The 22,989-nt window shown below is 49.7% G+C and overlaps 1 protein-coding gene across 1 annotated transcript; it reads right to left on the reverse strand.

Moving 5' to 3' along the window:
• Positions 1-3,080: 3,080 nt before the first annotated feature.
• On the reverse strand, positions 3,081-19,804 carry CHRNB4 (cholinergic receptor nicotinic beta 4 subunit). Its single transcript, XM_004017822.5, has 6 exons — positions 19,619-19,804; positions 15,076-15,224; positions 9,404-9,448; positions 9,191-9,300; positions 7,433-8,429; positions 3,081-4,043 (listed from the first exon to the last, which is right to left on the reverse strand). Exons 1-6 carry the CDS (start codon positions 19,671-19,673, stop codon positions 3,903-3,905), a joined length of 1,497 nt encoding a protein of 498 aa, XP_004017871.2. The 5' UTR covers positions 19,674-19,804; the 3' UTR covers positions 3,081-3,902.
• Positions 19,805-22,989: the final 3,185 nt, after the last annotated feature.

A 22,989-nucleotide genomic window follows, 5' to 3' on the forward strand; every position in this document is an offset into this window, starting at 1 on the left:
CTTATAGTTTACCACGAGGGAGAGGGTGTGAGTCCGTTGAAACAGTATTGGCCCTGAGCTGGGGGTTTGTTATGCTATTCTACTATTGAATAAATATGTTTACAATGTCCCTTGATGAAAAAGTAAAACAAGAGAAAGAAATAACAAAAATGAGGTGTGGAGATGGAACCAGCATAGAGAGCAGTGTGCTTTCCTGCTCGGGAACCCTCCTAAATCCACACTGCCCACCGGCCCATCTGCACCCCTGAGTGCTCCAGGATGGTTGTGTGATCAAGACTGCCCTAGGGTCCCTTGGGCTGTCTACCCACTGGGAGTGCGGTGGGGTAGCTGCAGGCTTGCTAGCAGTCCCTTTAGCACAGGACAGGTGAGTCACCTTTATTATTTCCACAATGGTCCACCTACCCACATTAAAACCGAACCAAAGGAAACATTTTACAAGACTAACATTTTACAAGACAAACATTTTACAAGACTCCGAAAATGTTTGTAAGAATTGGGACTTACTGTCAGGCCCCCATTTAGAGCATTCGCCTTGTCCTGGCAAGAAGCCCTTTATATTGCCAATCACATATCCAACAAAGGACTTGTATCCAGAACATCTAAAATAGCCTCAAAACTCAAAAGTAGGGACTTCTCTGGTGGCCCAGTGGTTAAAAAGCCACCTCGCAATGCAGGGGACGCCGTTCAGTCCCTGGTCAGGGAAATAAGATCCCACATCAGGGAGCAACTAAGCTGGGCACCACAATCAGAGTCTGTGCGCTGCAGTGAAAGATCCCGCGTGTTGCAACTAAGACTTGATGCAGCCCAATAAATACTTGAAAAAAAAAAAGATAATCTTCCTTATTTAAAAAAAAAACCTCAAAAGCAGGAATGGATGGGTATGAGGGATCTTATTAGAATGATGCCAATGTTCTAAAACTGAGTTATAATGATAAACTTATTAAACTCATTGAATTGTACACTTAAAATGGGTGGATTTTGTGATACATAAAGTATAAAGTGAAAGTGTTAGTCACTCGGTCGTCTCCGACTCTTAGTGACCCCATAGACTGTAGCTCGCTAGGCTCTTCTGTCCATGGGATTCTCCAGGCAAGAATACTAGAGTGGGTTGCCATTTCCTCCTCCTTGTGATCTTCCCGACCCAGGGATTGAACCCGGATCACCTGCACTGCAGGCAGATTCTTCACTGTCTCAGCCACCAGGAATATCCAATACATAAATTATACCTAAATAGTTGTAAGATCTCAGCAGTAAGAAAACTAAAATGCAGTGTTAAAATGAGCAAAAGAGTTAAACAGACACTTGACCAAAAAAGGCAAAAAACTCATGAAAAGATGTCAAACATCGCTAGCCATTGGCAAAGTTAAAGTTAAACATACTCTCCCCATATGTGAAAGTTGAACTATAAAGAAGGCTGAGCACTGAAGAACTAATGCTTTCAAACTCTGGTGCTAGAGAAGACTCTTGAGAGTCTCTTGGACTGCAAGGAGATCAAACCACTCAATCCTAAAGGAAATCAGCCCTTCCAATGAATAGTCATTGGAAGGACTGATGCTGAACTGAAGCTCCAATATTCTGGCCACCTAATTCAAAGAGCTGACTCATGGGAACAGACCCTGTTGCTGGGAAAGATTGAAGGCAGAAGGAGAAGAGGGTGGCAGAGGATGAAATGGTTAGATAGCATCACCGACTCAAAGGACATGAATTTGCCCAAACTCTGGGAGATAGTGGAGGACAGAGGAGCCTGATGTGCTACAGTCCTTGAGGTCGCAAAGAGTCGGACACAACTTAGTGATTGAACAACAACCACCCCATGTAACCCACAAATCACATTCCTGAGTATTTATCTAGAGAAATGAAAACTTTTGATCACACAAAATCCTATAAGTAAATGTTTGCTGCTGCTGCTAAGTCGCTTCAGTTGTGTCCGACTCTGTGTGACCCCATAGACGGCAGCCCACCAAGCTCCGCCGTCCTTGGGATTCTCCAGGCAAGAACACTGGAGTGGGTTGCCATTTCCTTCTCCAATGCATGAAAGTGAAAAGTGAAAGTGAAGTCACTGAGTCGTGTCCAACTCTCGGCGACCCCATGGACTGCAGCCCACCAGGCTCCTCCGTCCATGGGATTAGTAACGCTATTGATAATTGCCCCAAACTGATAACAACCTAAAATGTGCTTCAACATACATATGATGGATGCAAAAGAACAAATTATTGGTACCCTCACCAACTTAGATGAATCTCAAAGGCATTATGCTGAATGAAAGAAGTCACTCTCCAGACGAAGGGATTCTTGAAGAGACTAAACTGTACTGGAGAAAAGCTCAGTGGTTGCTGGGGGTTAGAGGTGGGGACACATGAGCATAAGGAGTAGCAGGTGGGAACTGTTTTGGGTGATGAGTGTCTCCTGTATCCTGATTACATAAATCTGTGTTTGTGTTGGGCTTCCCCCGAAGCTCAGTGGTAAAGAGCCACCTGCCTGCCATGCAGGAGCCGCAGGAAATGCAGGTCCGATTCCTGAATCCACGACTGAAGTGACTCACCGTGCACATGTGTGCACTAGTCGCTCAGTTGGGTCTGATCCTTTGCAACCCCGTGGACTGTAGCTCGCCAGGCTCCTCTGTCCATGGAGTTCTCCAGGCAAGAATACTGGGGTGGGTAGTCATTTCCTTCTCAAGGGGATCTTTCCGACTCAGGGATTGAACCCTGGTCTCCTGCATTGCAGGTGGATTCTTTACCATCTGAACCACCAGACATGAATCTATACATGTGTAAAATTAACAGAACAGTGCATAAAAGTCAGTTTTACTGTATACTTTTTAAAATAGATTTTTTTAAAAAGCTCCTCCTCCATTCCACAAATATTTCGAGTGCTTACTACATGCCAGGCACTGTGCAAAACATAATATGTGGGGGAAGCCAATCAGAGCATCAGTGAAGGAGACACACTTGACCCAAGCAGGATGAAAAACAGAACGTGACCAGGGCTGGGGAGCGTGGAGGAGACTGCCATTCCTTTCAGGTGGGGAACCACAGAAAAGCTCAGAGGAGGATGCCGGAAGGAGGAATAGGAGCCATGTATTCATTCAACAAACATTTATTGAGCCCCTACTGTGTGCTGAGCTCTGTCCTGTGGGGATATCGCAGTGAACACAAAGGTCTAGGTCCCCGCTTTCATGGAGTTCACACTCTAGTGGGTGAGAGGTGGATGATAAATGCTCTAATGAGAGCCTTGGGTGCCGAGGGGCACTGGAGGAAGGTGGTGGGGTAACACGGCTGTGGGGGAGAGTGCTTTGGAATGAAGGGCTGAGGGAGGCCTCTGGGGGAGGTGACCTTGGACAAACGATGGGGTGGAGCAGAGTCCTGAATGATGCAGCCGTCTGGAGAGCTTTCGAGGCATCCAGAGAAGCAGATATTGGTAGAATGTACAGCAAAGGCAGGGGCGCTAAGCTGGGAAGATACTTAAGCACGTGAGGGACTAAGAGAAGGCCAGTGAACCCCGTGGACAGGTGGAGTGGAGAGAGATGGAGTGAGAGGTAGGCCGGGATGCAGGTAAGATGCCTGGTGGCATCTTGGATGACAATGTTATGCTCATCTTTATCTGCACTGTCTGCTGGGGAAGGAAGATAGGCCAGAATTAAGGTGTCCAAAGACCCTTCTGCTGGGGGGTTTCCTGGGGTTCTACCAAGGCCTTCAGAGAGGACAGTCCAGGCCCCTCATCCTTGCCGTGCCCCCTCTCCCGCCTCCCTCCATGCCTATGACTGTTGGATGGAGCTGGTGGCTGACAGACTCATTTCTTTAGGGCCTCATCTGCCGTGACCCAGAAGGAAGCGGCACACTGTCCACCTGGCCACTCCCAGCATCTCACCCCACATCCTGGGGGCCTCAGACACACGGGGCAGCCTAGGGTCCTTCAGAAGGCGTGTGAGTCTGGAAAAGGGGAGGCAGGAAGAGCCCCACAGTGCCGAGCACACACACAACCACGAACACCCACAGGAACAGCCGGTCCACCACCATGGCCACGTACTTCCAGTCCTCGATGACCTGTGGGCAGACAGAGGGGCCGGTTACAGGGGCCGAGGGAGGGGGTCCTGTTCTCCCTCTTCCCCCTGAGTCGGGGCCCCACTCTCTGGCCAGGACCCTGCAGGCCACTTAGTACTTGGAGGGCAAGTTCTGAGTCTGAGGCTGGTCTTTCAGCTGGGAACCTGTGTGCCTCTCGGGTCCTCAGTCCACCCCTACACACCCCTATCTCAATCCACCCCTCCTCCACGGCATCATGGAGCCACTGGGAGCTGCGCTGGACACGAAGGTTAGGAGGAAGGGGTTATTGATGCTACATATGCGATTCAAAACCAAACGATTACACATAAGCAGGGCAGGACCTGAGGATCACAAGGCGCCTGTTCTCATTTCCACCCCAAGCCCCTTGTCTGAGCTGGCTTCACCCAAAGGAAGACTTGGGGTACACCGAGCTGAGTGGGGGCTGGGCAGTGGGGCCTGCAGGACAGCTGGCAATCCTGTTTAATTTGCTCAATTCCGTTAACAGCAGATTGTCTGCTAGTTCTCTAATCAAGACCCACTCTTCTACATCATCTGGGTTTCTCTCCTCCACCCTCCTGCCCTTCCCCCGGCTCCCCGCCCCCATCACAATGCTCCGTGTGGTTCTTCTCAGACTCAGCTGTGGGATAAAGGATTGGCAGGAACCTGGCTGGCCTCCTGAGGTGCCACTGCAGATGTGCCTGCCTCCCTGGCCTGCGGGAGATGCCCCCAGAGAGACCCAGCCTCCTGGTCTTCCTCCCCCACCTCCCCCAGCCCAGTCTGTCTGGATCCTTCTGAATGCAAACTTGCTCTGGTGGAGAGTGGCTGGATCGGCAAAATTCAGCAGAGGCTCTGGAGCTGGAAATTGGGGCAGCAATGGGCAGGCTGGTGTCAGTGACCCAATTTGTCAGAGCGCTGGTCAGCGGTGGGCATCTACCCTCCAGGACAACCGCTGGTCAACCAGTCCCACACCCCCAGCCAAACACAACCGCTGCAGAAACCTCACACTCTTCACATGGGGCTCTTGGGTTTCTTTTTGACAGCCCTAACTGCCAACGACTCTGTGTGTGTGTGTGTGCCTCTCCCCCTTTTATATTTCTGCACTATTTATAGAGACCCGTTAATCACCAGGGAGGGTGAAAGTGCTGAAGATGAGAAGCAGCCCAGGCTGGCTTAGGGGCAAGCAAGCACACTCTGGAAGGGAAGAAAGCCTCTTTTCTCCAGCTAGGCATGAGAAAGTCAATCAACAAATAAGGCCACCATGTGTCAGTTCAGGGCAAGGCACTGGGAAGGGCAAGAAATGTTAACGACATCAGAAAGATGTGAGTGTGGAGCTAGGCTCTGCTCCGTGCTAGCTGTGTGACCTTGGGCAAGTCAGTGAGCCTTTCTGGACCTAGTTTCTCTATTGTAAAATGGGAGTCTAAGTAAATGCCACATCACAGGTTCCTGGGAGAGTTAGCGGTAACGTCTGTGAGGTCCTGGCAGAGCGCCTGATGTGTGGTTGGAGCTCAACGGACATAGGCCATTATGTTATGGTAACTGTGGGTCATGCCTGGCTCCTTCCCACAAGATGCTTTTAATTATTTGAGTTAGAAACAGGAGGAGGTCTAGAGGAAAGGCTAGAGGGTCGTGAGACCTTTAGAAGAGAGAGCTCAGGGTGGGGGCCCGGCTCAGCCAGGGGTGCAGAGACTGGCTTCTCACCCTGCGTCTGCACAGGAACTGGCAGGGGTCTGGTCAAAAATGTGGCCCTTGGACTGTCTCCCACAGTGGTTCCGGCTCAGTCAGAACAGGTGGCCCCAAAAGCTGTATTTTGAAAAGTTGCCCAAGTGGTTCCTAATTAGCCAGCAGGGCCCCAGGCTGCATATGAACATTTGGGAGTCAATGAATTAGGTGATGCTGAGCTACTGAATGGTTCTGAACCAAAGCAAGCGTAATTCAATCTACTTTTTAGAAAGTGAAATCTGATCATTCTATAGAGCTGTGTGATTCTCACACTGGACTGAGCCTAGGCATCCCCTGGGGATCCAGTGAAAATGTAGCTGCTGAGCCACCAGGTCTGGGATGGCGGTGGAAAGATGGGGCAGGCAGTTGAGACGCAGGCTCTCTAACCAACTCCCAGGCCAGGCTGGTGCGGCTGGTCCAAGGACCACACTCCCAGGACAAGGGTGGAGAAGAGCTTGTGTCCTATATTCTGCTTGTTAGCAAAGCTTTTTCACAGTGTAATTTTGGAGCTTTTCCACCCTGTTCTTTTCTCTCGGCACTAACTAATGGAATCCCGGAACCATCCCTTGAGAATAAGGCCGGTGAAAAGGAATTGCAGGAAGGTAAGAACGTGGAGATGCCCTCTTTCTCCCCGGGGAAGCTGCATGTTGTCTCATAAAACAAATCTGTTCAAAGAATCTTATCCGATAAGGTGTTAAGATGCGAACATTCACAAGACTCTGAAACTTGTTCTCCTGCCGGGTTTGGAAAATTGCTAACTGTTACCATTACGTTCTGTGTTTAGCTGTCATAAAATTGTCCTCTGAAGCATTACTTGTTCAGTGGAATCGATTGAGATGCCTGAGCTCTAGAACTCATTGCTCTGCCCTGTGAAAGTAAGCTTAACCTCTTTTTCGGAAATCTGTAATTGTAGTCACCATTGCAATAATATTTGAATGGATAGTTCTACCCTCCTAAAAGCTAGAAATGTTTGCGTGGCTTCTTCGCAAGCCTGACAAGCATGGGAGCGGAGATCCTGGGTGCCCTGGCCCACCTGTGTCCCTAAAGGCTGCAAAATCATTTTCCAGCCCACGGTCAGCCTCCCACTTCCTGCCTGCTTCTCCTCTCTGCTCTGCCCCTGGGCTTCCTCCCGCACCAAAGCTGCTTGCTCCACAGCCAGCTGGCGTCACCGGGAAGTGCAGGGGAGTTAATGCCCCAGGGCTACTCGAGCAGTGGGGGACGGGAGAGATGGGCAAATGCCCTTTTCCCTCCAAGGGGCTGATTCTGAGGCATGCTCCCACGCTTCTGCAGGGGGTCTCTGATGCCCCAGAGCCCACAGCAGTATCCTGCTCACTGATACCCACACTGGCTCTCCTCCTTTCCCGGTCTCACTTTCTCCACTTCCTTAATGTGCTTCATGGGATCACTTTTCAGAAAAAAAATCTACCTCTGCCTAGGTCCTTACGCCGAGCTCTGCTTTGGGGGAACCCAAAACAGACTAAAAAGGATCATTGGTACTTCCTTCCTCTCCCTGGATGCACAAAACTGAACTAAAACTCATTTTACTCTTGGATTTCTTATTCAAGCAAAGATCTGACAGCCTTTGTCTCCTGAAGTAACTTCAGGAAATGGGAAACAGTAGAGTCCAAACCTCTTCCACTGGGTGGGTGTTGGGGGCTGGGCTAGCAACTTACACTCTGGTCCAGATCGTCACTCTTCATGTGCTGGGCAATGAAGCTGACGCCCTCTAAAGCCTCCTGCACATCCTGCCTGAACCTTCCAGAAGACCTCAGCCGGAAATCTCTGGGGACACCCGCTGAGTCTGAGGCCGCTGGAGACTTGGGAGCTGCCAAGCCAGGGTTCACAAAGTACATGGAGTTCCCATAGAGGTTGGACGAGCTGGTGGGGCCCATGGCCAAGGTGGTGGTGGTGGTGGTGGTGGCCTCAGACTTGGTCAGGCGAGCCTGGCTGGACTGGGGGACCCTAGAGGGGCTGCTGTTGGGGCGCTTCATGAAGAGGAAGGTGGGGAGCTTGTGTAGGAAGCAGCGCTTGACCCAGGGCGCCATGGTGTGCGTGCTCGGTGAGCGGTGGTGCACGTTGAGCACGCAGACGCTGCTGACGATGGAGAAGGTGACCAGCACCATGGTGAACATGAGGTACTTGCCGATGAGCGGTATGTTGAGGGAGGTGGGCGGCACAATCTTGGAGATGAGCAGCAGGAAGACGGTGAGCGCCAGCAGCACAGAGATGCACAGCGTCATCTTCTCGCCACAGTCGGACGGCAGGTAGAAGACGAGGATGGCCAGGGAGGTGATGAGCACGCAGGGGATGATGAGGTTGATGGTGTAGAAGAGCGGCTTGCGCTTGATGATGAAGTCGTAAGTCACGTCCACATAACTGGGGTCCTGCGGGTTCACTGTCCTTCGCCCAGGGAGGGCGACTATGTCCCATTCGCCACTGGGGGTGAAGTCATCCATGCTGGCCGAGGGCATCTTGAGGACCATGTCAATCTCCGTGTGGTCGTACGTCCAGGAGCGGAACTTGAGGGAGCAGTTCTGCTGGTCGAAGGGGAAGTGCTTCACCTCGATCTTGCAGGCGCTCTTGCAGATGGCAGGGGGCAGCCACAGGACGCTGCCATTGGAGCGGACCACCACGTTGGTATAGAGAGACACCTCGTAGGTCCCGTCGGCGCTGGGGGCAGAGGCAAGGCATGGAGGAGAACATCATGAAGCCCATAGATGGCATCTGGCTGTTCTTAGAACTGGCCAAAGGGCCCTGTGGGATCATTTCTCACTAGTCACTCTTCCAACCCCCCATGCTCTCAGTGGAAAGGCCTGCTTAATTGGCAACTGCACAGCAGAGAGAGACTCTGCCATGAAGCAGCCTAAAGGCTTTATGTAGAGGAGCTCATTTAAGCCTCATAACGGTCCAACGAAGTAGGTATTATTAATATTATTGTCCCCATTTTACAGATGGGAAAACCAAGGTTCAGAGAAGTCAGCATCCTTCAAGGTCAGAAAACTAGTAAGCAGTACCTCTAAGATTTGAAGTCTGGTCTTTCTGTTTTTACACCACCTACTCATGATCATTTCATGCTTTTGCTGGTACAACTACGACCTGGGAAGTCTGTTAGCCCCCTCAACCTACCTGAAATATGTATGCATATCAAGTCAGTGCTACACAGTCAAAGCAACTGACAGTCAAAAAGACGGTATGGAGGACAGAAAGAGCCCTGGACTCGGGGTCAGAAGGCTGGCCCTGGTGCCAGCAGTGCCTGAGTCCTAAGATCCTTCCCATCTCTTGGTCTCTGATTCCTCTCTGTAACTGAGGGTGCGGGCTCTGTACCTCTCTAATTCCTCTTGATGCGTGACAGCCGGGAGGTCTGGGTGAAGCCCAGGACTGGAGGACCCCCAGGCTTGGCCCTCACCACCGTGGCCAACCCTTTCACTTACTTGTTGTAAAGCACGATGTCAGGCAGCCAGACGCGATTTGCAGGGATCCTCAGGATGTTCACACCCTCATAGCGGGAGCTGTTCCAGGCCAGGCGGTAGTCTGTCCATTCCTGAGCAGACAGGCAAGGCCCCGTCACTTGTAGGTCCCTCGCTGCCAAGGGGCAGCCCTGGAGAAAACGTCTCCTCGGGCTGGGGACCCTGCAGGGCACTTACCTGTTTCAGCCAGATGTTGGTGGTCATGATCTGTTCTCGCTCATTCTGGGGAGGGAAATGCAGCTATCAGTTCACCAAGTAGGAGGTAAACAGATCCCACTTTATCAAGCAAAAGGCTGTGAGCTTCGGGGCCATGTGACCAACCACTGACCTAACATCTGCAAAAGGCTCAGAGGTATTTCATAACCAGCGTGCCTGAGACAGAGCTCCTTATCTTCACCCAGACCTGGCCTTCCACTGGCATTGCCATCTCAGTGAATGGCACCCCAGTCATACAATTCCACAAGCCAGTAATCCTGGCAGGTGTCCCTGATTGCTGGCTCTCTGATCCATCAGTAAGTCCTGTAGGTCAGTGCCAACCATTTTGGCACCAGGGACTAGTTTTGTGGAAGACAATTTTTCCATGGACTGAGGTGGGGGGTGGGGATGGTTTAGGAAGATTCAAGTGCATTACATTTATCGTGCACTTTATTTCTATTTTGTGGCAATCTCAGGATATTCCACCTTGCCTTTAGGGTTAGGATTTGTGCTCCTATGAGAATCTAATGCTCCTGCTGATCTGACCTGAGGCACAGCTCAGGTGGTCGTGGGAGTGATGGGGAACAGCAGTGAATACTGATGAAGCTTCGATCGCTCACTCACCATTCACTTGCTGTGCACCCCAGTTCCTAACAGGCCACAGTGCCAGCCTGGGGGGTTGGGGACCCTACACAAGTCTCAGATTTGCCTGCTTCCGCCCATCTCCTCTGCCACTATCATCTCTTGCTTCATAGACACTGCATCTTTTCTGAATTCAAGGTTTGTGGCAACTCTGTGTGGAGCCTCTTATTGACAGTTTTTCCAACAGCAGTTGCTCACTTTGTGTGTCTATGTCACATTTTGGTAATTTTTGCAACATTTAAAACTTTTTCATTATTGTATTTGTTCTGGTGATCTGTGATCTTTGATGTTACTACTACAAAAAATTACAACTCAGATGATGGTTAGCTTTTTTTTTTTTAGCAATAAAGCACTTTAAAATTAAGTTATGTACATTGCATTTTAGACATAATGCTATTGCACACTTAATACAGCATAGTGTAAACATACCTTTTATATGTACTGGGAAACCAAAAAAGTCATGTGACTTAATATTCACTATATTGTGGTGGTCTGAAACCAAACCTGAAGTATCTCCAAGGTAATATGGCAGTTATGCTCTGCAAAGTCAATAGGGACCTTCCAGATGTCTTCTCTACCACACCTAGAATGTGGTCCTCATCTGCATGGTCCACAATGACTACTGCAGCTGCAGCCATTATACCCACATTCTAGGCTCTTGAGGGGTAGATGGAAAGAGGAGAGAGAAGATGCATGTCAATTGTCTTTTTCCCCCCAAAGGTCTTGTTTTAATTAGAGTATTTAGGCCATTTACATTTAGTGTAGTTACTGATATATTTGGGGTTAAACCTATCATCTACCTGTTTTCTGTTTATTCCCTTTCTCTCTTTTCTTGCCTTATTTTGGATTAACTATTTTATTATCCATTTCTCCCCTTATTAATGTGACTCTTCTTTTAGTAGTTACTCTGGAGACTGCAAGATGCATATACTTAACCTTTTAGCACCTAATATAAATTAGTACCTTTATCACTTCTAGAACAAGGCAAGAACTTCAGAACATTTCATCTACACCCTCCTTACTTTGGGGCTATTGTTATGTATTTAATTCTACATAAAATAAAAACCTTGCATGATATATTTTTTGTTTTATACTGTCAATATCAGTTCAAATTCACCCATATACTTACCCTTTCTGTTATGCTTCATTCTTTCCTACATTTCTGTACTTCCATCTGGGATCATTTTTCCTTATGGTTAAAGAACATCCTTTAGTATTGGGTCTTCTTTTATTAAATTCTCTCTCTCTTTTTGTCTGAAAACATCTTTATTTAACCTTCATTTTTAATTATTTTTTTTCCTGGTTGCATACATCTAGGTTTGCAGGGTTTTCTTACAGCATTAAAAAATGTCATTTAATTTTTTGGCTTCCATTGCAGCTGTTTTAGTTTTATTGTTTCTTCTGACTTGTTTCTTCCTGACTGCTTTTAAGATTTTCTTCATCTTTGGTGGTCTGGAGTTTGTCTATGATGTACCTCGGTAAGATTTTCTTTGTATTTATCCCACATAGGGTTCATAGAGCCTCTTGCACCTGTATCTTAGTATCTTTAGTCAGTTTTGGAAAATTCTCAGTCAGAATCACTTCAAATATTGCTTCTGTCTTATTTTTATATGCACTCTTTCAGGAACCCTAGACGCACATGTCAGACCTGACGTTTTTATCACCTACCATATTATCTTCATTTCCATGGTTTCCTTCCTTTTTTCTATCATTTGTCTAGATGTTTTCGATTGCTCTTTCTTGCTGTTTATTTTCTCTTCTGCTATGACCAATCTGCTGTTAAACCCATCCCATACATTTTAAATTCTCTATCACTTTAAGTTTCTTACACATATTAATGCATGGTATTTTCTTTTTAAGAAAATTTATTTTGTTTATTTTTAGTAGTGATAAAATACATATAACATACATTTTACCATCATAATGCAAGTTATTTTAAAGTCTATGTCTGATGACTTCAATATCTGAATCATCTGGGTGTATTTCCCTTCTTTAATCTCTTATTTTTTCTTTTCTTTTTTCATCTTGTCTTATTGCTTTCTTGGTAGGTTTTCATCTGACTTTATCTGCCTTCAGGGAGGACCAACTTTGGCTTTACGGCAGGCAGTCAGAGGAAGGGCAAATCATTTTCATCATCTGTGACTGAGCTGGCTCGAAGCAGGTTTTAATTTTTGTGAGGGCTGGTCTGTTCTTGACTCATTTCAGTTCTTAGGGATGGTCTTTTCAATGTTCTCACCAAGGCCCCATCTCCCTGGTGGGGCTCCAATTCCAATTTGTGTCATCTCAGCCCTGCAAGAGTGGCAATGATTCAGCTAGGCTTCCCAACCTCATAGCCACCACTTTGGATTCAGCTCCCTAGCCCCTTGGCCCAATGTTTACCAATCACCAAATGAGGGGGAAAGCACCAGAAACTGTCAGGGCCACCTCCTGGGTCCTGGTCCCTCAAATCCTAGACCTAGAAGTTCTCTAAGACCTTCAAACTAACTGTCGGGAGAAGAGGCATTTTTGTCTAGCTTTCCTAAATGTTCTTGGAGAAAGTTAATCTGCAACAAGCAACTCTGCCATTAATGGAAGCTAAAAACCTTCATCTGCCTTAAAAAAAATTTTTTTAAGTGGAGGTACAATTTACATACTGTGAAAGGCATAGATCTTAAGAAGTACAGTTTGATCAGTTTTAACAATACATTATCCAGGTAGCCCATCTCCTTTCAAGGTATAGAACAATGCTATCACTCAGAAAGGCCTCTTGTTCTTTAGTCCCTTGTCTCAGTCCTCTCTGCTTCCCCAGCAGCTGCCTTCCCAAAGACAGCCCCAGCATTCCCAGAGTGCAATCTCTGAAGGCCTGCTGGCCTTCGCATGGCACAAACTCCCTGTTTGCGCCCTAGGAACTTGCGTCTTTAAACTGGTTATGCCCTAATCCTCCCTTCTGGAAAACCAAACCCTGAAATAGAGTAGGGAAAGTAAGCCCCCAAACCTCACATCTGTTCCATACATAGCTTTCAGGATTATGACAGCTCACAGGTGTGGGGGCTGGAGGCTGTGTGCCCTCCTCTTTCTGGTAACTTCTGTCACCCCACAGAGCAGATCTGGGAGGGGCAGCCTGACCCTGGAAGGGTGGAGAGAGCTGCCTGCCTGTCCTTCCTCACTAGGGCAGCAGCTGGGCTCACCCCATTAAGCAAAAAGCCCTTGGCTGGACAATAACACTCAGACACCAGCCTGGGAGCGGCCTGGCCGGAAGCGCTTATTCCTTCCAGTTGGCCTGCGGAGAGCAGAGGGGCAGAGAGCACAGGCTTTTCACCCCTCCCCCATTCTGGAGCTGTGCTTCCTCCCAGGGGAGGAAGCCAGCCAGTAATTTGGCTAAAGCCTTCGCAGGTCTATAGGTTGGAGGGGCTGGCTTTGTGGGGGCCGACTGGGCTAGGGAGGGAGGCTGGGGATAAGAAGGCCATCGCTGGACCAGAGGAGGTTCAGCCATCTTGGCTGGCTCCTTCCCCTTCCCTGGACACAGTACCCCACACACTCCCCATGTGAGTGCTCCTCTCAGAGCCGCTTTCAGAGGCAGGGTTCCAAACCCGTGCGTGGGGATGTGGAAAGGGCCACAGGGAACATTAACAATGAGCCACGGTTTTCTCAGGCACCCCCAAGTCAGAGACAGCAGAGGGGAGAGAGGGAGCTCCTTGGACCTCAGCCTTCCTCAGCACCCCTACCCAGGTCCCGCATCTACACACGACCACCCTACTTGTGGACTCTATAATCCATTCTTCATTTCCATACCCACAGTGACTACCTTCATTTATCCAGACCCTCACCCAGTTGGCTAGACCAAGGCAGCAGCTGACTCTGGCCCTGTCCCTACACCTGGGTCTCTGTAGCCATCAGTTTCTGTACCCTGATTCCTATTTCCCCCCGAATAGGTAGGGGATATGTGAGGTCATCTGTTCCACAGACCGGGGAGATGATAGGGTAGAAGGAGGAGATGTTTATGGCCAGTTGGAGGCCCATCTGTCTGTGGCAGGTCTGTTGGCCACCTACTCAGTGGTCATTCCACCCTTACAACGTCTTTGTTAATAAAACTATGACTTTGCTAGATATTGCATACTCATGAACTTCATGGGCCCTTCTCCGGCCTCCTAGCCACGCCCTTTATTTATATATTTAGCCGTGCCAGGTCTCAGTTGTAAGTCTTCATTGCAACATGCGAGATCTTTAGTTGCAGCATGCAGGATCTAGTTCTCTGACCTGGGATGGAACTCAGGCCCCCTGCACTGGGAGCATGGAGTCTTAGCCACTGGACCACCAGGCAAGTCTCACCACATGTTATTTAAGTCTTAGCTAACCACGGTAATGCCATTCCTCCAGCCAACAATCAGCGAAAGCTTAGGCATGAGCTGTAGCCCTGGCCATTGGGACGCCCAGAGGTGGGGAGGTCTCTGGGAAAGTCTTCCTCATACTCAAAAAGGTATCCAAAAAAAGACTTGCCATTTCCTGCCACAGACACTGTCGTGAAGATTTTATGTTTGGAACCATGGCCGCCATATTATGACCATGATGGATGTTGGGGGGGGTGGCAGGAAACAAGAGAATGACAAAGTCCTGACATCACTGCCAACAACCTAGAATCCTGACATCACTGAATTACTGCATTAACCAACACTGAAGCGACTGGCCTGCTCTCCTGTTATGTGATATAACAAATGTCCTTATTGTTTTAGCCACTCATAGTCGGATGCTTTGTTGATCATCCAGCTATGCTTGAAGCCAAAGCATTGTAATTGGTACTGGGGTCATGGATGTACAGGTGGCTCCAAAGTGTGGAACAAGAGTGTACAATGTGGGCAAGACCTCTCCAGCAAAGAAAAGAGCAAGTGCAAAGACACAGACAGCAGTTTGGGAAAGAAAAATAATAACTTAGAGGCCGAGTCAGGGGTCTCAAAGTTTAGGCAAATTCCTTAATTTTCACATATGGAAAAAGATCAGATGAATAACCTTGGGGCACATCTGTCCCCGGTACCTACCACGCTGATGAGCTGGGCCAGGGAGAGATGCAGCATGATGGAGATGAGCTGGGAGGAGCTGGTGGCTGGGCGGATCAAGTTGTTGTAGCGGGTTTTGTTCAGAAGGTCGTCCATGAGCTTCTCTTCTGCATTGGCCACACGACAGTCCCCTGGGAAAGCACACAGTCAGATCTGCAGGATCCGCACCCAACTGATGGCAAGGAAAGGGGAAGCTGCAAAGGCTAGGGAACACAGGTGCCCTCAGGGCCGGTCGGAGCAGCTAAGATGCTGGCAGGCCTGCCTCTCCTTGGGGTCTTCCAATTATATCTGTCCGAGACAGAGCTCAGCTCTCTCTCCTCTTGCCCTACATCTTCTTTCTGTCCCCCTCTGACAGTGAATGGCACCGGGACATCTATTTCTGACCCCTCTCTTGGTTCATCCAAGTGGCCACCCGGTTCTGTCTCCTCTACTTTCCAAGTCACTCAGTCCGTCCTCCTCTCTCCATCCCTCCAGCCCCGATCCTGGCTCACCACCCTGTCCCCGGGCTCTTCCAGGGAGACCTCTTTGCTGGTCTTCCCACCCTAACTCTGCCCCTGCTGCCATGTCCCATGAGTGCCAGAGTGGTCTTCCTACAGCTACTGGATCAGAGCCCATCCCTGCCCATAACCTCTCAGAGCTGTAGGCAGAGTTCACATCTCCATGGTTCAGCTTGGCATCCAGAGCCCTTTGCTCCTGGCACCAGCATTACTTCCTCAACCTGATCTTTTCTTGCCTCTCCACCTCTATGCCTGGGTGCTCTATATTTCAGCCATATATACTGTTTTCCTTTCCCCATGTGACCTTCACTGTCTCACTTCTAAGTCTTCCAGTGCACTCTTCTGCCAGAATAGCCACCAGCCGTCAAATATCTGAGTGTCTTTCTTATGCCAGGCACTGCGTTATGTGCTGGGTATAACAGCCAGCAAAGACCCAGAAATGGTTCCTGCCCTCAGAGAGCCTCCCGTGTAGTGGAGGAGAGACATTACTCAAATGTGAATTTGTGTTCAGAGCTGGGGAGATGGTGATGCTTTCATTAAAACAGAAAAGGCCTGGGCCAGGGGCAAGTTTCCTAGTCTCAGACTCTGCCCTACAGAAAGCAAAGTGCCTTTGAGACACCAAATGAAGGGGTCCAACTGGCAGTTGGCTCCTGGTCTGGAGCTTAAAGGAGGGTTCTGGGCTCAGAACCATATTTGAGACCCAGCAAAGGCAGCCTCCTGCAAGGAGTCTGACCTGGTCGTGAGCCCCACTGAGCGCTCACAGCCCCACAGCTGCCCTTTCTCACACCCCAGATCTCTTGCCACGTGGCATCTGGGCCTTTGTCCCGTCTCTCTCACACGTCTGGGAGTGAAGGTGAGGTTCAGGAACTCTGTCATGTTCACTCTGGTGACTTCAGTTAAGGGTAGGTGGGGGAAGGGCCTTGGAAAGAAGGAGCCTCCAAGGAAGGTCAAGGACACCTGAGCAGGAGATCCAGGGATAAGGGAAGAGATGAGGGTGTACAGAGGAAACAGTGGGGCAGCAAGAAAGAGGGGGAAAGGATGAGGGAATAAGGAAGGCTGGGGAGGTGGGGGTGGGTCTGCTAGCTCAGCAGGCCCCGCACTGGGATTGCATCTCTGGATGTGGCCAGAGGACCCCCAGTGTGAACTGCCCGACAGAGCAAGTCTGAGGTGGACTCCTGGGTAGGAGCTGGGCTGGATGCAAGGCCACAGAGGGCAGCTACCACCCTGCCTGCTCCACGCACTTTCCAACTCGTTGCCTATCTGGAGCAGATGCAATATTCAGCGCCTGTGAAAGATGCTCCCAGCGCACCTGCTGCCCACTATCCCTCCCCCAAACTGCCCCAGGCTGCCCAGAGGGTCCTGTGGATGCCTGGCCTACATTCTGAGCTCTGCCTCCCATATCCTGGACCCCCTCCCAGAGGCCAGCTGCTGGAAGCCAGTCTGTAGCCCCCCGAGTTGACACACCATTTCAGCAGGGTATGACTTGCCCAAGTCCATCTGGCGTGTCGGGGACAGCTCACATCAGAATCTGTAGTTCCTGGCCCCCAACCCTGAAGGGCTGGATTCCACGTCTCTGCAGCCCCAGGAGGCTGGTTTACCTGGGTATCTAAGAGGCCAGGGCTGCTCTGCAGGCTGTGGGAGCCCATGTTCCAGCTCTGAGCCCTCTGGGAGGTTCAGGTTGCTCACCTTTGGGGCTGTCCTGACTCTCAGGCATTCATTTGGCCCCCAGGGACCCCTTCCCATTTTGAGGACCAGCTGTGGGCTCCAGAGAAAGCAGTTCCAAAAACTTTAGACCACTTATCCCACTCTCTATTTCTTATCTGGGGAAACTGAGACCAAAGAGGGGGAGGAACTTACTCAAGGAGCCCCAGCAAGTCAGAGGCAGAGCCAGGTCTAGGAAGCTCTTTCGGGGAGAGCCCCCCTCCCACCCCAATCCCCACCCCCTGGGTCCTCTATCACACCCTTAAGGAGCCTGTCCCTGCAGAGGCCATGGAGGGGTCCAGAGCCAAGTGTGTACTCACGCCTGTGCCTGCATTTGTACTTGTATGCTTGCACGGTGCAGGGTGGGGTGGGGCCAGCGAAGGTGGGAGGGGTTCACATAATACATGTTTAGGCTTTTCAATCTGCTGCTTTATGCCTGTGAGGCCTGCCAGGTTTAAAAGACAAGGAACAGGCCTCTCACTCCCAGATGACAGGGGTGGCCCAGAAGAGGTGAAAGCTTCACAGACACAGTCGGGGGTCACCTTGGAGTCCTGGGGCTGGTAGAGATACACAAAGAGGCCACTAGGGGTCAGTCATGACCCAGTGATTCTGAGAAGGAGTGGGCCCGACCTGCCTCTGTCCAGGGCCTTGTCTTGCTAGGCCTTCTCTGCAGGCATTAACAGTCTGAGAGGAGAGACAGTCTGCGAGGAAGCCATGGCTGGCATTCTAAACTGGGTGAGTGTGTGTACAGTTTGAAAAAGCAGAGCTTATCATAAAAGCTGTATTGGAAAAACGGAAAGGCAATAGCTTCTGGTTTGTAATACGAGCCCCACAGCTATTGGGGCTTCCCTGGTGGTTCAGACGGTCAGATGGTAAAGAATCTGCCTGCAGTGCAAGAGACCCAGGTTCCATCCCTGGGTGAGGAAGATCCCCTGGAGAAGGGGATGGCTACCCACTCCAGTATTCTTGCCTGGAGAACCCCATGCATGGACAGAGGATCCTAGTAGTCTACAGTCCATGGGTCGCTAACACTTTCTTCTTTTCACAAACCACAGAAAGTGAAGGGTCACTTTTATGGAATCTTGGCAAGTGGGCATCTGAAAGGCGGAATGATTTTCAGTTGAGGATGTTTGTCCTTAACAGAGGAAGGGAACAAGAGATTTGCATTTATTAAAAGGAAGCTATGGATGTTTTTCCCCCCCAAAGTTGAGGGTTTTAGCTTTTACAAAGAGCTCATGATATATTACCAGTAGCTTCTCCAATCATGTGTAAGAATCACCAGGTTGTTTGTATAAATGCAGATTCCTGGGCTCCACTTCCAGAAATTCTGACCCTGTGAGCCTAGGATGGGGCCCAGGGATGTGTACTGGGTGTTTCTGATGCAGGTGGCCCTAGGACCATATTTGAGAAACACTGCAACTGAGGCACGAGTCCGGGCATATCATACCCATAGAACAGACAGGGAAACGGAGGCCCAGAGAGGGTCAGTGAGCAAGTGGCGACAGAGCCAGGACACACACATGGAGTGCAGACATCATCTCTGGGGAGAGCTCCACTTCCCAAAAGAACACTTGCATGTCCCCCCATCCTCTTCCAACACCCCCTGGTATGTCTCTGTCCAAGAAAGATACAGCCCTGGTCCTCTGGACTGACTAGAGCCGAAGGACAAGCTTGGGCTGAAGGGTAGGAACTGAGAGTCCTTGGAATACAGATGGGGAGACTGAGGCCCAGAGCAGGCAATCCTCACCATACCTGACTCTGCTTGGGAACGGCTGAGTTTCCCTTCGAGGTAGAGTCTGCAGGTTCCTGAGTGGCAGACCCCACTTCACCAGCCCTGCGCTCAGCCAAGCTGGCTGTCCTGACGGCCAACTCCTAGGGGTTGGGTGACCAGAGGCAGAGGTGCCAACGAAGTGTGTTTCCTAGGAGATCCCCCTCAAACACACCTGGACTGGCAAGTTGAATCCCACCTCCACCTCCCCACCCCCAAGCTAAATTTCGCTGTCTCTACAATAGCGCTGCGATTGAGCACACCTTCCTGTCCACTCAGCCCCACTACCCAGCCCAAAGGCGCTCGATTTGGAGCGTGGCCCTGGTGGCCACGCAGAGGACACGCGGTCCCCACCCCAAACCTCGCAGACCCATTCACCCTGCCCCTCCCCTGCTGCTGGAGAGTGGGCTTAGCCCCGCCCACGCCCCCACTCGTCGGGGACAATCTCGCGCCACTCCCCCGGGTGCTAAGCACCCCCCCTTCGCTCCCACCTATAGCCAGTTCAGCCCGGCTCTGCCAGACTCAGACGCCCCTCCCTCCTTCCCCAGAAAGAACTCACCTCGCCCGCAAAGGGCAACCAGGGAGAAAAGGAACAGAGGGAGAGCGCTTCTCATGACGGGAAGGGGTTGGAGAGGTAGCCGAAGCGAGCTCAGCGGTCAGACCGCCCGGGCACCGGCAGCCTTGAGCAGGCTAGTGAGAGCGGGTGCCCACGGCCTCGGAGGTATGAAGTGGCGGTGCGGAGGGCACTAGGACCCCGCGGAGAGCCCAGCTGAACCCCGCTGGGGGCAGCAGCTGTGAGCTACGCCCACTCGGGAATGGGCGGGGCCAGCACCAATGGGGCGCCAGTGGCTCTTCTGAGCCAACCGCCTAGGGTCGTCACCCGCCCCCACGGGCTGACCTTGGTACTTCCAGACCTACTCAGGCCTCCCACTTTCCCTAAAGGGAGGCTGGCAGAACAACGCCTGCACCCTTTGTGGAACTGGGGAGACTGAGGCGGACCCTGGCTCTTGCTCTCTTACCTTTCCGAAAAGTGCTTGTACTCTAGCCGGCAGTTCTCTAGGATTTGCCCTGTCAGGACTCAGGAGGTCTTACAGAAAAAGATCTCCAGTCTGTGCGCACGGGATCTGCTGAAAGCAAGGAGCGCTGCAAGAAGTGGGGAATAAGCCTGGTGGTGTGGGGCACAGCTATCTGCAGACATTGGGGAAAGGATGCCTAGGGCAAGTGTGTGGATTTGGGGAGGGTTAAATGGTTCAGGGTCCCCTTACATACTAATAGATTGAGTGGGGAAAGACAGGATGGGGCCAGTGGACTGACTGTGTCCTCTCACTTGAGCCTTACAACCTGTGCTGACCGCAGACAGCTCTGGTGCTTCAAGGGAGCAAGCACCCCCTCCTCCAGCCAAGTGATCCTGGCTAAGAGTTGGAATCATTCCTTTGGGAGTTGGGGGACCTTACAGGACAAGCATCAACACCAGGGCAGCCTTACTTTTGGACCTGGCCAGAAGTGGTGCCTCAATCCAGGATCCTACAGGGCCTTTGGAGTACTCCTGCAGCTTTCCACCTCCTCCCCTCCCTGAGCCCCACCAGGCAGAGCTAGCACCTGGAGGGACAGGGCAGGGTCTGGGGGAGTGGTCACCTAAAGATAGTAACTTTGCCACTTTCTCTCCAGGACTCTCAGGCTTGCTATCATATGGATTTCTCCAATGTCTTTTTTGCTATAATTTGACATGTTGGCATCTATTCTTTTTAAAAGAACACTGTTGAAATGGAGCTGCCTTTCCTTTTAAGATGGCTTGGAGAATGTAGGATTGAGTGCATTCTCTTCTCCAAACTGTAGCAATAAATAGATGACATATTGGGTTGGCCAAAAAGTTTGGGTTTTTCTGTAAGATGTTATGGGAAGAGCTGAACAAACTTTTTGGCCAAATCAATGTATAAAGCAAACAAAAAGACATAACCAGGCTGAAAATAAGATCTTTATGAACCAACTTCGGGGGGGAAAGAAAGCAAAGTAATGAGGGGGCTGAAATTGGGAGCCAACTGGGCTCTGGAAGTCAAAGGCAGTGGCAGGTGCTTAGGGATAGAAGGGGACTAAAAGACTGTTGGCTGGAAGCTAGGGGCTTGGTTGTATCCCAATCCCTGAAAGATGCTGGAGAGGGATACTGCTGCTGATCTGTTGTCTGAGGCCTTAGCTCATAGTATGTGTATTACCTCTCATACACCATAGCATAGGAGCTTGAAAATGCCATGGGACTTGGAGGTATCTGCAAAACCTTAAGTTAGGTGAGCAGTGGTGGGAGGGTGGGAAGGGAGAGAGGGAGAGGATACATTATTCATTCAAACTAGCCTAAGTGCTGGAACATAAGTGAAGTGCTCAGAGAATGATGTGGAAAGGGTTCCATTGACCAGACCTGAGACATTTTAGCATTAAAATAAATAATAATAAGGATGAATATTCATTGAGTAAAATGAGAAAATTTAAGACTATACTGTAGTAAATAAATGATGAAAGTTTGATGATAAATGAGGAACTTAACATAGTTTCAAATACCTCCCCACAAAACTTTTATTAATTATAAGGGGGTAAAAGAGTTGACAGAGGAGAAATTTTGCAGATACCACCTGTGGTAGATTGAATAATGACCCCCAAAGATGTCTACATCCCTATTTTGGAACCTGTGGATATGACTTTATATGGTGGAAGAAACTTGGCTTGTGTTATTAAATTAAAGGTCTTGGGATGGGGAGATTCTCCTAGTGGGACTGATGTAGTCACAGAGGTCCTTATAAGGGGAAGCAGGGAATAAGAGAATGTATGTGAAAATGGAAGCAGAGATTGGAGTGATGTAGATATGAGCTAACAAATGCCAAGGCTGCCTCCAGAACTGGAAGAGGCAAGGCACAGATTCTCCTTTGGAAACACCACAAGGAATTAGTTCTGCCAGTACCTTGATATTAGCCCCATAAGACTGATATTGGACTTCTGATCTTCAGACCTGTAAGATTAAAAAAAATTATGTTGTTTCAAGCCACTACATTTGTGATAATTTGTTACAGTAACTTTCAGTTCAGTTCAGTTCAGTCCCTCAGTTGTGTCCGACTCTTTGCGACCCCATGAATCGCAGCACGCCAGGCCTCCCTGTTCATCACCAACTCCTGGAGTTCACTTAAACTCACGTCCATCAAGTCGGTGATGCCATCCAGCCATCTCATCCTCTGTTGTCCCCTTCTCCTGCCCCCCAATCCCTCCCAGCATCAGACTCTTTTCCAATGAGTCAACTCTTCTCATGAGGTGGCCAAAGTATTGGAGTTTCAGCTTCAGCATCATTCCTTCCAAAGAATACCCAGGGCTGATCTCCTTTAGGATGGACTGGTTGGATCTCCTTGCAGTACAAGGGACCCTCGAGAGTCTTCTCCAACACCTCAGTTCAAAAGCATCAATTCTTCAGTGCTCAGCTCTCTTCACAGTCCAACTCTCACATCTGTACATGACTACTGGAAAAACCGTAGCCTTGACTAGATGGACCTTTGTTGGCAAAGTAATGTCTCTGCTTTTGAGTATGCCATTTAGGTTGGTCATAACTTTCCTTCCAAGGAGTAAGTGTCTTTTAATTTCATGGCTGCAGTCACCATCTGCAGTGATTTTGGAGCCCCAAAAAATAAAGTCTGACACTGTTTCCACTGTTTTCCCATCTATTTCCCATGAAGTGATTGGACCAGATTTAGGAAACCAATATAGTACCTCAACCAAGTGATCAAAATTAACATCATGAATGATGGAGCAAATAAAAATTGTACATTACCTGATAGGTTCCAATACACAGGATTGCTTCTTTGATATTCCTGCCAAAGATATATGACTTGAATCTAGTTATGAGGATGCATCAGACAAACCCAGATTAAGGGATATTCTATAAAATAACTGGTCTGT

This window comes from Ovis aries, chromosome 18 (assembly GCF_016772045.2).
Source record: "Ovis aries strain OAR_USU_Benz2616 breed Rambouillet chromosome 18, ARS-UI_Ramb_v3.0, whole genome shotgun sequence".
Lineage (NCBI taxonomy): Eukaryota > Metazoa > Chordata > Mammalia > Artiodactyla > Bovidae > Ovis > Ovis aries.